Consider the following 14244-nt stretch of genomic DNA (forward strand, 5'->3'; position numbering starts at 1 on the left):
TGGACTTTTCGCTATAAAAAGTTTTGTGAAAGACAAAACTCATTGTTGCATTCTTCTCAAATTAGACAATGTATCTGTGGTGCAGTACATAAATCATTTGGGAGGTACCAAGTTCAAAGCTCTAACAGACATCGCCAAGGAGTTCTGCCTAGACAGGGACAGTCACCTTCAGGAGTTTTCCTTCACCTGTCATCCCTGTGGGGCCCTCTATTAATAGACCTATTCGCATTGCGACTGAATCATCAACTTCCTCAATTTTTCAGTTGGAGACCGGATCCCAAAGCGATGGGTCAGGGCTTAATTAGATACATTTTACTTGATAAAAGAATATAGGACATCAAGAGTTTCTGGTCTTATTTATTTATTGACTTCAATAAAAAATAATCAAAGATTATCATGGTACCACCCTGGGAATAGATTTCATTCAAAGTGCTAGCTCTCAGGTTTCCATATAGACCCCTAGTAAAGCACCCACACTGTGCATCCTGTAGAAAACCGATAGAGGCAACCCAAAATTGAGGATGGAAAACCAGGCAGAAAATCCATAGAACTGCTTCTCCAACCCATTTGTATACTGCGGATGATTTCCAAAAGCTGACATGATCCAAAACTACAAGAGAGAGTGAAATGTTTAATTAATATTAATAAAATATGTTTTCTTGTTGTGAACCCTTCTTCTCCTATCAGGACTTTTGCAAACATGACTATGTTTGGTAACATGACAATCTGTTTTTTGCTTCAAAAATACATAGATTGCATCTGCTATATATTATTAACATGCCCTTAAAATTGTAAACCTAGCTAAAGTTTAGAGAAGGACAAAAACTGAATAGACTGTTCAATTATATAATACATACAGTATTTTAAGACAACTAATTTTAGAGACCTAAATGAATTGACGCTCTGTCGGTTTTCCTCTGACATAAATTTATGTTCATATATGTTCTTATGACTCTGGAACATTGTAGGAGAAATTGGGAAAACAACACATTTTTGTTTCTGGGTAAATCAAATGCAGCTTAATACTGTTTGTTTGTCAGTGGCACAGTGGTTAAGCTTGCTGCGGTAAAGATTAATCTTGATAAAGTTTTATTGCAAAGTAGTTCATTTAGACCAACAGCTGACTCACCATGACATTACATAAGACGAGGAAAACAGCAATCTCCTTGACAGATCTTCGGCTGACACTCAAACGACCAACACTTTGTAAATAAGCAAGGGACACTCTGCGCATTTCCAATAGAGACATCCTGCGAGGAGGTTCTATTTCATCTTCTGAATCATCATTTGGCATCATTTGATGGGCAGCTTCTCCATGTTGTCCTCTCAAACCTTCAATAATGAATATATTCTGGAATATGTGCTGCAGGATCATAAGGACAGAATATGCGAGGCTAAGACTGTTCATTAGGTTCCACAAATTAGTTGCCAGTAGGGCTACAATGGAAAAATATGATATGGAAAACTGACCCAGGGCAGCACCCAACAACAAGACAATTTCAAGGCTTTGAGTGTAGTTCTTACTTGAACTGTTGCGTGTGTGGTCTCCTGAGTCTTTGTAATGTCGTTTAGGAGGTTGCTGCTTTTTCCTGTGACTGAGCCCGGAACCTCTCTGTTCCATGTCATGCTCCTCATCTACTCCAATTCTGTTTTCCTCTCTACCACCACCACAATCACTTTTCACATTACAATCCTGTTGTTCTGGCTCCATTTCTGCAATTTCATTCATTTCAGCATTATCCTGTTCATGTTTTCCAACTTTTGTACCTTGCCTGTGCTCTTTGCTCTTTTCTTGCCCTTGTCGGATTTCCTTAAATTTCTCTCTTGTGCCATCCAGTTTGTCATCATGTTTGTGTTGGTTGAAGTGACCTCTGATGTCCTTCTCCCCAAGACTGTGGGTAAGTATCCCTATAGCACAACAAATTATCATGACAGCTAGTAGGGTGATGTTGTATATGTAATAGAGTAGAAAGGATGCTGGGGCTACTGTCCCAGTTGAGGCCTGAACTTGATATTGGATGAAGACACATATTCCTATAACCAAAGCAGCACCCCCCAAAAGGGGACCATACACCACCCCTCTCAGACGGAATTCAGATTTGGGTGACCCAGAAAAAGGATGATCAATTCTTCCAACATTCTTCCACATGATGAAGAGCATAGAAGCACAAATAAGACTGTACTCAGAATTGAAGGGGTACAGGGTCACATACCCCTGCTGGAAAGTCCAGCACAAGGAAAATTCTGGACATGAGCAAGTAATATTGACATCTGAAGAGAAGAATGGGAAACTGTCAGACTTGTGAAAATGTTTTGTGCTTTTTGAATTCCTAATTAACTATGTTCATTCACAGTGATTAGAAGAAATATGGATGTTGTGAGCTGCTTAATTAATTGTAATATGATACAAAGATCTGGCACTTGTGTGGTACAGTTGTAAAAATTTCAAAAGCAGGCCAAAAAACCTTATAGACAGATAAATAAAATCTATGCATGAGTGAGTGTGAAAGTTCTAATAAATAAAGCATAGGCTTAGAGATTGCGTCACCATGTATTTCCAATATGCAACATTCTAAATGCATGAACCCACCTAACGTGATATTTAATTGTAAGTCTTCTTGTTCTCGATGCACAGAGTCATTAACTACTGCTAAAAACCAAAGCAACAGATTGGTGGCCAAAGTCAGCATGATCCCACATCTAGAAATAAAGAAAAAATGTGACTAAATTAAGAAATAGTGAACATTTTCTGCCAGTCTGTCTCATGGTGCTCTAGGGTTGATCTCCTTTATATAAATTTCTATTTCTTTTTACTATGTACTGCATTCTTAGTTGAGAAGTGCATAGGATCTCCTATCCTATACGTGTACAAACAGTTTTACCAGAAATAAATAAATGGGTGAAAATAAAAATGCAAAATGTGAAATGCTCAACTGGTTCATGACAGCACCCAAGTACAACCTTTCAAGGCTTTTAGGCGAGTTCTTTCTTGATCTGTCTAAGTTTTCCTTGTGGTCTAGTGGCTTGCTGCCTCACAATACTATATTTACATTTCTACAACTCCAGTTTATCAACTTCTCCAATATACAATTAAGCTATATAATATTGACTGTTCATGCAATTTCCTTTAAACGTGTTTCATTCATCTCACCTAGTTGCATTGTGCTGCATCTGAATACAGTCTTTGCAGGAAATCCACAGCAGAGATGTCTGTAAGAAACAGTATATGTAATTATATGCTGACCATAGCTTATCTACGTATTAGTTTATCTACTTATTGGTTTATCTATGTTATTCTTGCACTCTTTAATTTTAGAAAAGAGGAGACAAGGGGGTCTATTCACTAACATTTCATTTACTTTTATTATTGGGCTAAAATAATACTTGATCATTCAACATGGGAAGCCTGAAGCCACAATTGAGTGCGACTAATCCTTGAAATAAATATTATAACACAATTAATAACTTTTCCACTAAATGATTTCAGGGCCTTGAACGTTTTCTACAACTTCAGGAGGGCGTTTTATCTCTGGATAAATATAAATTAAATAATTCCTACTGTTAAGTGCCAGGAAACAGATGACCAAACACACACACCAACACAGGCTCTGTCACACCGACACCCAGACACACACACCAGGACAGGCTCTGCCACACCAACAACCAAACACACACACCAGGACAGGCTCTGCCACACAGACACCCACACACATCATTACAGGCTCTGCCACACCCACATCCAAACACACACACACCAGGACAGGCTCTGACACACTGACAACCGAACACACACACCAGGACAGGCTCTGCCACACCAACACCCAAACACACACCAGGACAGGCTCTGCCACACCAACACCTATACACACACACCCGAGGACAGGCTCTGCTACACTCATAACCAACGACACACAAACCGCAGGACACAATCTACGTCACAGACGTCTACATCAGGATGGATTTTTCACACTGCATTGTCGTTTATACCCCCCTTAGTGTTTTTGCCCCTTGTGTATTGATGCCCCTGCTGCCCATGTATATTAATATTAGCCCCAGTTGCCGATAGCAGGTATAGATCAACACATTAACACACAAACCAAGCTTTGCATGTATAGATCAACTGAAATTCACTTGTGATCTCAGCACTGAAGGTATATATGAAATAAACAGAATCAGACATACAAATCCTGTATTTGCAGGTATACAATAGTATATGAAACGTAGCATTGCAGGTATAGATCAAATAAATACATGGAAACAGCATTGCAGGTATTAATAAACTGAATAAGACACAAAAACCCAGCTTTGCAGGTATAGATCAATTGGAATTCACATAAAAACACGTCATTAAAAGGTATATTTAAAACCCCCTAAATTACAGGCATAGATCACAGGTTGCACACCCCAAAGCCAGCCCTGGCATCCATACTGCCCACACAGCAATCACACTCCTATCATGCCAGGTCAGCCAGTACATGCTGGTACAGGGTGGCTGTAAGTGATGTGCAGACCCCATACTGCTGGCAGCATCAATACACAAGGGGACAGCTAGCTAGGTTTCAGCATGTACTGGCTGACTTGGCATGATAGAAGTGTGATTGCTAACAGGGGGTGGGGAAGGTGTTTGAATGAGTATGCGTGATTGAGGGAATTAATATGTGAATGAATGAGTATATGAGTGAATGAGTGTGTGATAGCATGGATGTGTAAGTGCTGGAACCTAGGCATGATGGGACTGTGATTGCTGTTAGCAATCACACTCCTATCATGCCAAGTCAGCCAGTACATGCTGAAACCTAGCTAGCTGTCCCCCTTGTGTATTGATGCTGCCAGCAGTATGGGGTCTGCACATCACTTACAGCCACCCTGTACCAGCATGTACTGGCTGACTTGGCATGATAGGAGTGTAATTGCTAACAGCAATCACAGTCCCATCATGCATAGGTTCCAGCATTTACTGGCTGGATGTGTAAGTGCTGGAACCTAGGCATGATGGGACTTTGATTGCTGTTAGTAATCACACTCCTAACATGCCAAGTCAGGCAGTACATGCTGAAAAATAGAAAAAAAAACATGCTGAAAAAAAAATAGAAAAGCTGCCCCCCTTGTGTATTGATGCTGCCAGCAGTATGGGGTCTACACATCACTTACAGTCACCCTGTACCAGCATGTACTGGCTGACCTGGCATGATAGGAGTGTGATTGCTAACAGCATTCACAGCAAGCACAGTCCCATCATGCCTAGGTACCAGCATTTACTGGTTGCCTGGGTATGATAGGAGTATGATTGCTGTGTGGGCAGTATGGATGCCAGGGCTGGCTTTGGGGTGTGCAACCTGTGATCTATGCCTGTAATTTAGGGGGTTTTAAATATACCTTTTAATGACGTGTTTTTATGTGAATTCCAATTGATCTATACCTGCAAAGCTGGGTTTTTGCGTTATTCTGTAGATCCATATCTATATATTTCCATACATTATTTATGTATACCTGTAAATACAGTGTTTGTATGCCTTATTCAGTTGATTAATACCTGCAATGCTGTTTCCATGTATTTATTTGATCTATACCTGCAATGCTACATTTCATATACTATTACCGGCAAAAACACTAAGGGGGGTATAAACGACAATGCAGTGTGAAAAATCCATCCTGATGTAGACGTCTGTGACGTAGATTGTGCCCTGCTGTTTGTGTGTTTTTGGTTATCAGTGTAGCAGAGCCTGTCCTCGGGTGTGTGTGTATAGGTGTTGGTGTGACAGAGCCTGTCCTGGTGTGTGTTTGGGTGTTGGTGTGGCAGAGCCTGTCCTGGTGAGTGTGTTCGGTTGTCGGTGTGGCAAAGCCTGTCCTAGGGTGTGTGTTTGGGTGTCAGTATGTCAGAGCCTGTCCTGGTGTGTGTGTGTTTGGGTGTGGGTGTGGCAGAGCCTGTCCTGATGTGTGTGGGTGTCTGTGTGGCAGAGCCTGTCCTGGTGGGTGTGTCTGGGTGTCGGTGTGACAGAGCCTGTGTTGGTGTGTGTGTTTGGTCATCTGTTTCCTGGCACTTAACTTAGAGTAGGAATTATTTAATTTATATTTATCCAGAGATAAAATACCCTCCTGAAGTTTTAGTGACTTCAGTGGACAAAACGTTCAAGGCCCTGAAATCATTTAGTAGAAAAGTTATTTATTGTGTTATAACAGGGCTCGACAAATCCCAGGCGCCAGATCGCCATGGCGACTGATAATTTTGTCCTGGCGCCTAGGTGTTTGTGAGCCAAACCTATAATTGTGTTTAGGATCCAGATCCCCCGCGGCGTTGCAGGGGACTTGGATCCTCCTTTCCGGCAGCAGCGGGCGTCTGCGCGATGCAGACAACCCCGCTGCTGCCGGCGGCTCCGCCCACCCTCCTCACTGAACGGGGCTGTCACCGCCCACGAAGGTCACTGAGTCAATTCTATTTCGGATCAACAGGGACGGCTTCTTAAAACGCCACCCCTGTCGATTCAAAATAGAAGTGAGTCAGACGGCGCCGCTCAATAACTTTCGCGGGCGTCACCAGCGCTGCTCAATGAGCTTTGTGGAAGGTGCCAGCCCCGTTCAGTGAGGAGGGTGGAGACGCCGGCAGCAGCAGCGGGAATCCAACAGAGTGCACATCGGGTCAGGTAAGTGGAAGTAACTGGGGGCATGCTTGGCAGTGGGAGGCTGGGACAAAGATGGCTATGGGAGACTGGGGGCAAAGACAAACTCTGTCCCCAGTTTCCTATAGACATCTTTGTCACTAAATAGCTTCCCATAATCTCATGTTTAGTGACAAGGATGCCTATGGGAGACTGGGGGCAAAGGCAAATTCTGTCCCCAATCGCCTATAGGCATCTTTGTCACTAAATAGCTTCCCATAGTCCCACTTTTAGTGACAAAGATGCCTATGGGAAACTGGGGACAGAGTTAATTAATGGGATTAATTAATGGTGGTTTTTATTTTAGTGTGGGCAAAGTGCTAGGGCAAAGTGTAAGTGCAGGGGCAAAGTGTGGGCTAGGGTAAAGTGTAAGACTGTGAGTGCTGGGGCAAAGTGTGAGTGTAGGGCAAAAAAAAAGTCCTGTCTCCTAACTTTTTTAGCTGGCTCCTAGATTTAACCCCTTAACGTCCATTGCCGGGTCAGGCACGTCATGCAAAACGGTCACTTAACGACCTATGACGTGCCTGACACGTCATGAGACTTAAACAAGCTTAGAAAGTGATCAACAATCACTTCCTAAGCTTAAACGGTGTTGCTGTAATGCCTCAATGCCGAGGCATTCAGCAACACCGAGATCGGCATGATGGGCCATGTCTGGCCCCTCCCCGGGGCGTCAACACGTTTTAAAAGCGTTTAGGAGGCGTTTAACGATCACCTCCTAAACCTCAATGATGTCGCTGGAATGTCTCGATCAGGAGGCATCCAGCGACACCAAATACTTACCCCAGGGCGGGCTGTGACCGCTCCGGAGAGCGGTCGCAGCCGCAGCTGCACGCTGTCTTCGCCATTCGCAAGATGGCGGCGGCCCGGGAAAAAGAATAATAAAGTTGAAAAAGTTAGCTAGACGGTCTCCAGACCCTCTAGAGAACTCTGGCTCCACTTGCAGGTTGAATACAGGTACTGAATTCAACCATACAAGTCAATGGAGCCCAGCTTTCTAATCACTATGTGATTAGTAAAATATTTTTAAAAAATGAAAAAATGAAAAAAAAGGAAAAAAAGAAAAAGCTTAAAAAAAACATGGTAACATTTAAAAATTATTATGCTTTAGAGGAACTATCCAGTTCCAGCAAAATGTTAAAAAAAAGTCCAAAAAGAGTAAAATAAATAAAATAAAAAATAAAGTTTATTATTATGAGCAAGTGCTAAAATTAGCGCTGTATCTTCCCAAAAATCCTGACATGGAAAAATTGAAATAAAAGCATTTCAAATACCCAAGAGGTGTCTAATTTAAAAAAAATGAATGGTTTGATGGGGTAAGTTGGAGTGGCCGGGCTCAAAGATAGGGCATAGGCACAGACTGACCGAAATGGGGGGAAAAAAAAGCGCACTTCCAAAATGTGGCATTTAACCCCAAACACCAGACAAACCCATACATGTGGGGTTTGACTGAACTCAGGAGATGTACCTGAACACATATTAGGGTGTTGTTTGATAGTGACGTATCCCTGGAGCTATAAATTTATACCCAAAGTACAATTTGTGTGAAAAAAATACAAAAAAAAATACTACCACAAAGTGTGGCAAAGGCTGGTGGTAGAATCTGATGCATGGAAAGGGTTAAATACTACCATTTTAAGTACCTTGGGGTGTCTAGTTTTCAAAAATATATGGTTTTATGAGGTAAATTGTAGTGGCCAGGCTCAAAGATAGGGCATATGGAACAGACTGACCAAAATAGGGAAAAAAAAGTGCACTTCCCAAATGTGGCCTTTTAACCCCAAACAGCAGTCAAACCCATGCATGGGTGGTATCACTGTACTCGGGAGATGTTGTTGAACACATATTAGGGTGTTGTTTGATAGTGACGTATACCTGGAGCTATAAATTTATACCCAAAGTACTATTTGTGTGAAAAAAATACAAAAAAAAATACTACCACAAAGTGTGGCAAAGGCTGGTGGTAGAATCTCATGCATGGAAAGGGTTAAAATACTAGCATTTGAAATACCTTGGGGTGTCTAGTTTTCAAAAATATATGGTTTGATGGGGTAAATTGAATTAGCCGGCTTCAAAGATGGTCCTATTAGGACATGGGGGCAGAATGACCAGATGTAAAAGTTCCAAGTTAAAAAATGTGCACTTCCTAAATGTGGCGTTTTACCTCCCAAACAACCCGACAAACCCATGCATGGGGGTATGACTGTACTCGGGAGATGTTGCTGAACACATATTGGGTTGTTGTTTGAAAGTGATGTATACCAGGAGCTGTTAATCCATACCTGAAGAGCATTTTTTGCGATAAAAAACACAAAATAAATAACTACCACAAAGTTTGACAAAGACTGGTGGTAGAATTAGTGCATGGAAAGAGTTAAAATTCTAGCATTTGAAATACCTTGGGGTGTCTAGTTTTCAAAAATATATGATTTGATGGGGTAAATTGCATTGGCCGGCTTCAAAGATACCCGAAATGGCACATGGGGGGAAGAATTACCAGATTTGGAAAAAATGGTTTTGAAATAGCAAAATGCTACTTGTACTTAATGCTCCATAATGTGCAGAAAAAAGCAAAAAAACATAAAAACATTGGGTATTTCTAAACTCAGGACAAATAGTAGAATATATTTAGTAGGTTTTTTCATTAGCTTTTTTGGATGAGTAAAAGATTTTTGGGGTAAAAGTAAAATGTGGGGTTTTTTTCCATTTTTCATCATATTTTATTATTTTTTTATGGGAAATTAGATAATATGATTAAAACAATGGTATCTGAAGAAAGCCCTTCTTGTCCTGAAAAAAACAACATATAATTTGTGTGGGTTCACTAAATGAGTGAAGAGAAAATTATATCTAAACACGAACACCGCAAAAGTGTTAAAACAGCCTCGGTCCCAATGGTACAAAAGGTAAAACACAGCCTGGTCCTTGAGGGGTTAAAAAAAATTGTCAAGCCCTGTGTTATAATATTTATTTCAAGGATTAGTCGCACTCAATTGTGGCTTCAGTTTCCCATGTTGAATGATCAAGTATTATTTTAGCCCAATAACAAAAGTATAATTCCATAGCACACTACTTTTGGAAATTATGAATGCCCCCCAGTTTGACTGTGGTATCTTGTGTGCCCCCCCTATATATTGTTTCTAGAGTCGCCACTGCTGGCAGCATAGGCAGTGTCCATGTTTTATGCATCCCTCCACAATGTTTTTATGTTTGCTGGACAATTTTTACATCTTCATAGCGTGGGTGTCATTAAAATCATCAGCAATATATGATAACTGAAAATTACCTTAAAAATGTGCTAGAAATATCCCCATACTGAAAACTATTAGTGTTTGACCGTGAGTTTCAGGGTTTGCACTTCAACTTTAGGTACCCAGAGTGAAACTGCTTATACCACTTCTCACATGCAAACTTTTTTTTAGGCGCAACATGCAATTTACCCTTCTTATAAGAGGCAGGAAGGACGTGCTTTCACGATAAGAAGGCCATGCATCCACAGAGTTTTTGGTATGATAATGTGAGAGTTTGTAAAATTCTGGTTTCACATAGTTTTGTTTATAAATAATTAAATGACGTGTATGGTATGTAAACGATTATGATGGATAGAGGAGGCGTGATTGGAGTGGGACTGCTGTGCCCTACAGGGTAAGAGTTGGCCCAGGATTAGCATTGGTTGGATCCTATTGATCCTTCCTCCTCACTGGGGGGGGGGGCAATTCGCCGGTGAGCCACCTTATGCCCACCACAAAGGTGTGCCATAATCTTAGGCTTATGTTTATTCCAAAGCCTAATTTAAATTGTTATCCACTATTTAATCACCTTCTTACCGTTCTACTATGTATAAACGACCTGGCGTTCTACACAATTAACTACCGTATTTCCCCAAGTATAAGACGCTCCCATGTATAAGACGCATCTTAATTTTGGGGCCCGAAATTTGAAAAAAATATATTACACAAAAGTTATTGAACTGGCTTCCTGGGCATGATATGAGTGTGAGTTAGCTGCTAGCAATTGTTAGCAATTACACTCCTATCATGCTCAGGCAGCCAGTACATGCACATCACATTCAGCCTCCCTGTGCCCCCTACACACGCATCCATGCTATCGTACACATACACACACATATATTCATTCATTTACTCCCCCACCCTTGCTTGAACTGCAGATCTTCTGGTGCGGCTCGCAGACACCTCCCCCGGGTTAGCCCCCCCATTAAGAATTTTTAGCAAAAGATCATTGCATTTGTTAGATCCGGTTTGATCAACTGTTTTTTTTCGTTAGATCTACTCTAAAATGGGCAATATTAACAATCTTTTTCAGGGGGACTGGCTACGGGTTAACAAAAACTTCAACAAAATCTTACTGACTTTGAAAGCTCTACGTTAGATCAGGTTTGATCAGACACATTTTTTGTTAGATCTAGTCTAATTACTGAGATATTGCATATTTAATGCAAATATGCTGGCCCTCTCAACTGAAATTTGGATTTTTTTAATGGATTTTAGTAGAAATTTGTTAATAGTTAAAAGTTAGTTAAAAGTTAATAGCCCTAGTGTGGCCTTTGGAGGTACACTTGCTTTGCAAGGTATGAAGCACTGTATATTAAGGGTTTGGGGTTGAGGGGAGAGATGAGGCAATCCTGAGACCCTGCGAAAGGTATGGTCTCTAAAAACTATAGTGTGGAACTGTTATGTTTGATTTTGTTCAGGGAGACAAATTAGTAGATGGCTTTTGAGAAGGGTGCTGTTAAGTCAGTCTTTAGACGGGAGTAGGCTATATTTTCTCATGTGGTTGTTAGCTGCCTTAAATTAATCTTAAATAGCTATTTTCTGATGGCTATTTATTTTATATTGCACAGTGGGTACTTGCCGTTTCTGACACTATAGATGATGAGACAGCGCTGGTACTCTAAGGGCAGTGGCCCCCAAAAGGATGTAAGTGTGCTGCTAGCTGGGTATAAACAAGCACACATTCGTTTTTAATACTCAGGGCAGCATGCGACTAAGCATTTCCACAGACTGCAACACACAATCTGCCTCTGGAGTATCAGAACGTGTGAGTATGGAGCCTGGTGTTCCAGAGGACCACCAGGCATTTGCCCAATGTGCCAGTTTGGGGTCGAACAGCAGAGGTGTGTCCAGGGTATAATTAGCCCTGATTTAACTATAATATGTATGTGATCTGGATGTTACCTGAACGCTTATGAAGAGAATTTCTGTGCAGGAGAAGAGGATTCCAAATGGTGATTTACATGGCAGCAAAACAACATCATATCCAATCTTAAAGATGGACAGAAGAACACTGCATACTCCAAAAAGAGAGAGTGAAGCTGTAAAAAAAGTTTCAATAGAGCACAAAGTAAGTGTGGAAATAAGACAAATGTACAGGGTGATTATGACGAATCCTTCCATGCAGCTACAAGGTAAAAATGTTTAAAAGAGACCCTGAGCTATCATTTGTGTTAAGTACATATGATGGCAGGGCGGGTCTGTTCGTTTACCAATAGGACTAATAATAATCATACAGATTGAATGTTACATAGTTACATAGTTCGTAATGTTGAAAAAAGACCTAAGTCCATCAAGTTCAACCCTTCTACCTTCCTATTCTTGATCCAAAAGGCGACAAAAAAACCATAATTAAGCTACTTCGAATTGTGCCATCAGGGGGATAAAATTCCTTCTTGACTCCAAGAGGCAATCGGATTTCTCCTTGGATCAAAAAGCTCTAAAATATTAATGTTATTCTGTTTATATCCCTGTATGTCATGCCTTTCTAAGAAAATATCCAGACCCCTTTTGAAGGTATCTAATGTATTGGATAACACCACCTCCCTTGGAAGTGAATTCCATACCTTTATTGTCCTCACTGTAAAGAATCCCTCCCTTTGTCGTCTATGAAACCTGCGCTCTTCCAGTCTCAGAGGGTGACCTCTTGTTCTTTGTATATTTCTGTTAATGAACAGGTCACTGAAGAGCTCTTTATATTGGCCCTGCATATATTTATATAATGTTATCATATCCCCTCTGAGACGCCGTTTTTCTAGCGTATATAATTTTAACTTTTTTAGTCTCTCTTCATAATGTTGATACCTATCCTCCTGATATACAAATAAGGTGAGATTATTATTAAGATTAAGTAAAGAGTTGTTAAAGGATTTGGTAAAAGTTAAAGATTTGCTTTAAGGACAAAGACCACTTTATGACATCTCTGCAGTAAATACTAAACTCAGACACTCACTGTAAATACTAAAACTAAAAAAATTGCTTTTTCCCTTTCTTCCAGTATCTAGTATTTTTGCATGCATTTTTTTAAGTTACTTTTTTTTAATTACACTAGGGGATAAGGATAATCTTCATGTCTAGCCTTAAGGTGGCAGAGTTTATCACATGTATGCTGCCTAAAGGAGATTGGAATCCCCCCCCCAATGCTAATAGTTATTGGGGACGCATCCTACAGGTTTGCATTGGGCCAATGATTAACTAAATTGTGCTCTATTTATTTGTGAAAAAATAATATAACTGACCTCGTAACCAATGTGACCCTGCGTGATGGTCTTGGTGCATTACCGCATGTGGTTTCTTCCGGGTACACAGGAGATGGTAGAGACCCCATGCTAAGGCGAGGAGCATAAGAACCGTGAGGAAGATATATGAATCCTGAGTAGGCACAGCACCCTCACTCAGGACCACACTGCTGATGAGTGCAGCACCTAAAAACACCACATTAATGGCTAAGAGTCCTGAGAAGAGTCGGCCAGACCCTTGGGCCCTTCGATGATGAGTCTCAGGAGAAAAACAGTATCGATGAAGCCAAGAATGCTCATATTTTATTGGTGGGCCTTCAGTAACCATAGTATGGCCTGACTCTGGTCACTGTGTCTAGAAGTGCAAAACAAAGCAGTGTTACGTATGTTCATTTTTAAAGTGCAGAATGTAAAACAAATCCTGACACAGACCAACTTATATTTGTGCAGAATGTGTAAACAATATGTTGTTATTGTTCAGAACTGACTAAAATAACAATGTGTAGCATACATAACAAAAATATTGTATACTATAACTTGCAGAAAAATATAAAGTAAGATTGTAATGACTATGAATTTGAAATGTACAAACCAGTATGCAAAATGTGTTGTTGCAGTGCTTAGTGAACATGAAGTTATATTGATTTATAGCATGTACAGTGCCATTATGTGACCTGTGGATCAGTATGTATACACATTTGAAATATGCAATGTTTTGAAATAGAATGGCTGTTTCTAGCCAGTAGCGAGTGTGCATATAAATTGACATACCTATACAGTGAAAAGAAAAAAACTCTGGTGAGGGGTAATTCTAAAGCTGTTCAACATTACATTTTAAGCACATAAACTTTAATAAATGATCATTTTATTATTTGAGTTAAAGCTTATCAGTCCCAGAGGAGTTGAACTGTGAAATAAATGGTCTGGCCATTTAAAGCTATACAGGCCACAACTTAAAGCATATGTTCTCTGCAACTGAAAAAATACACCTACTGTTACACCAGTCTAGTCAATGTATCCTTCAACCACTTGGGGCCACTGTTGCATGGAGGTAGTTAT

At 40.5% G+C, this 14244-nt stretch overlaps 1 protein-coding gene across 1 annotated transcript; it reads right to left on the reverse strand.

Moving 5' to 3' along the window:
- Positions 1 to 350: 350 nt before the first annotated feature.
- OTOP3 (otopetrin 3) lies at positions 351 to 13513 on the reverse strand. The gene is made up of 6 exons (XM_053453787.1): positions 13186 to 13513; positions 11852 to 11988; positions 3152 to 3210; positions 2591 to 2700; positions 1130 to 2271; positions 351 to 610 (listed from the first exon to the last, which is right to left on the reverse strand). Exons 1-6 carry the CDS (start codon positions 13511 to 13513, stop codon positions 440 to 442), a joined length of 1947 nt encoding a protein of 648 aa, XP_053309762.1. The 3' UTR covers positions 351 to 439.
- Positions 13514 to 14244: the final 731 nt, after the last annotated feature.

This window comes from Spea bombifrons, chromosome 13 (assembly GCF_027358695.1).
Source record: "Spea bombifrons isolate aSpeBom1 chromosome 13, aSpeBom1.2.pri, whole genome shotgun sequence".
NCBI lineage: Eukaryota > Metazoa > Chordata > Amphibia > Anura > Pelobatidae > Spea > Spea bombifrons.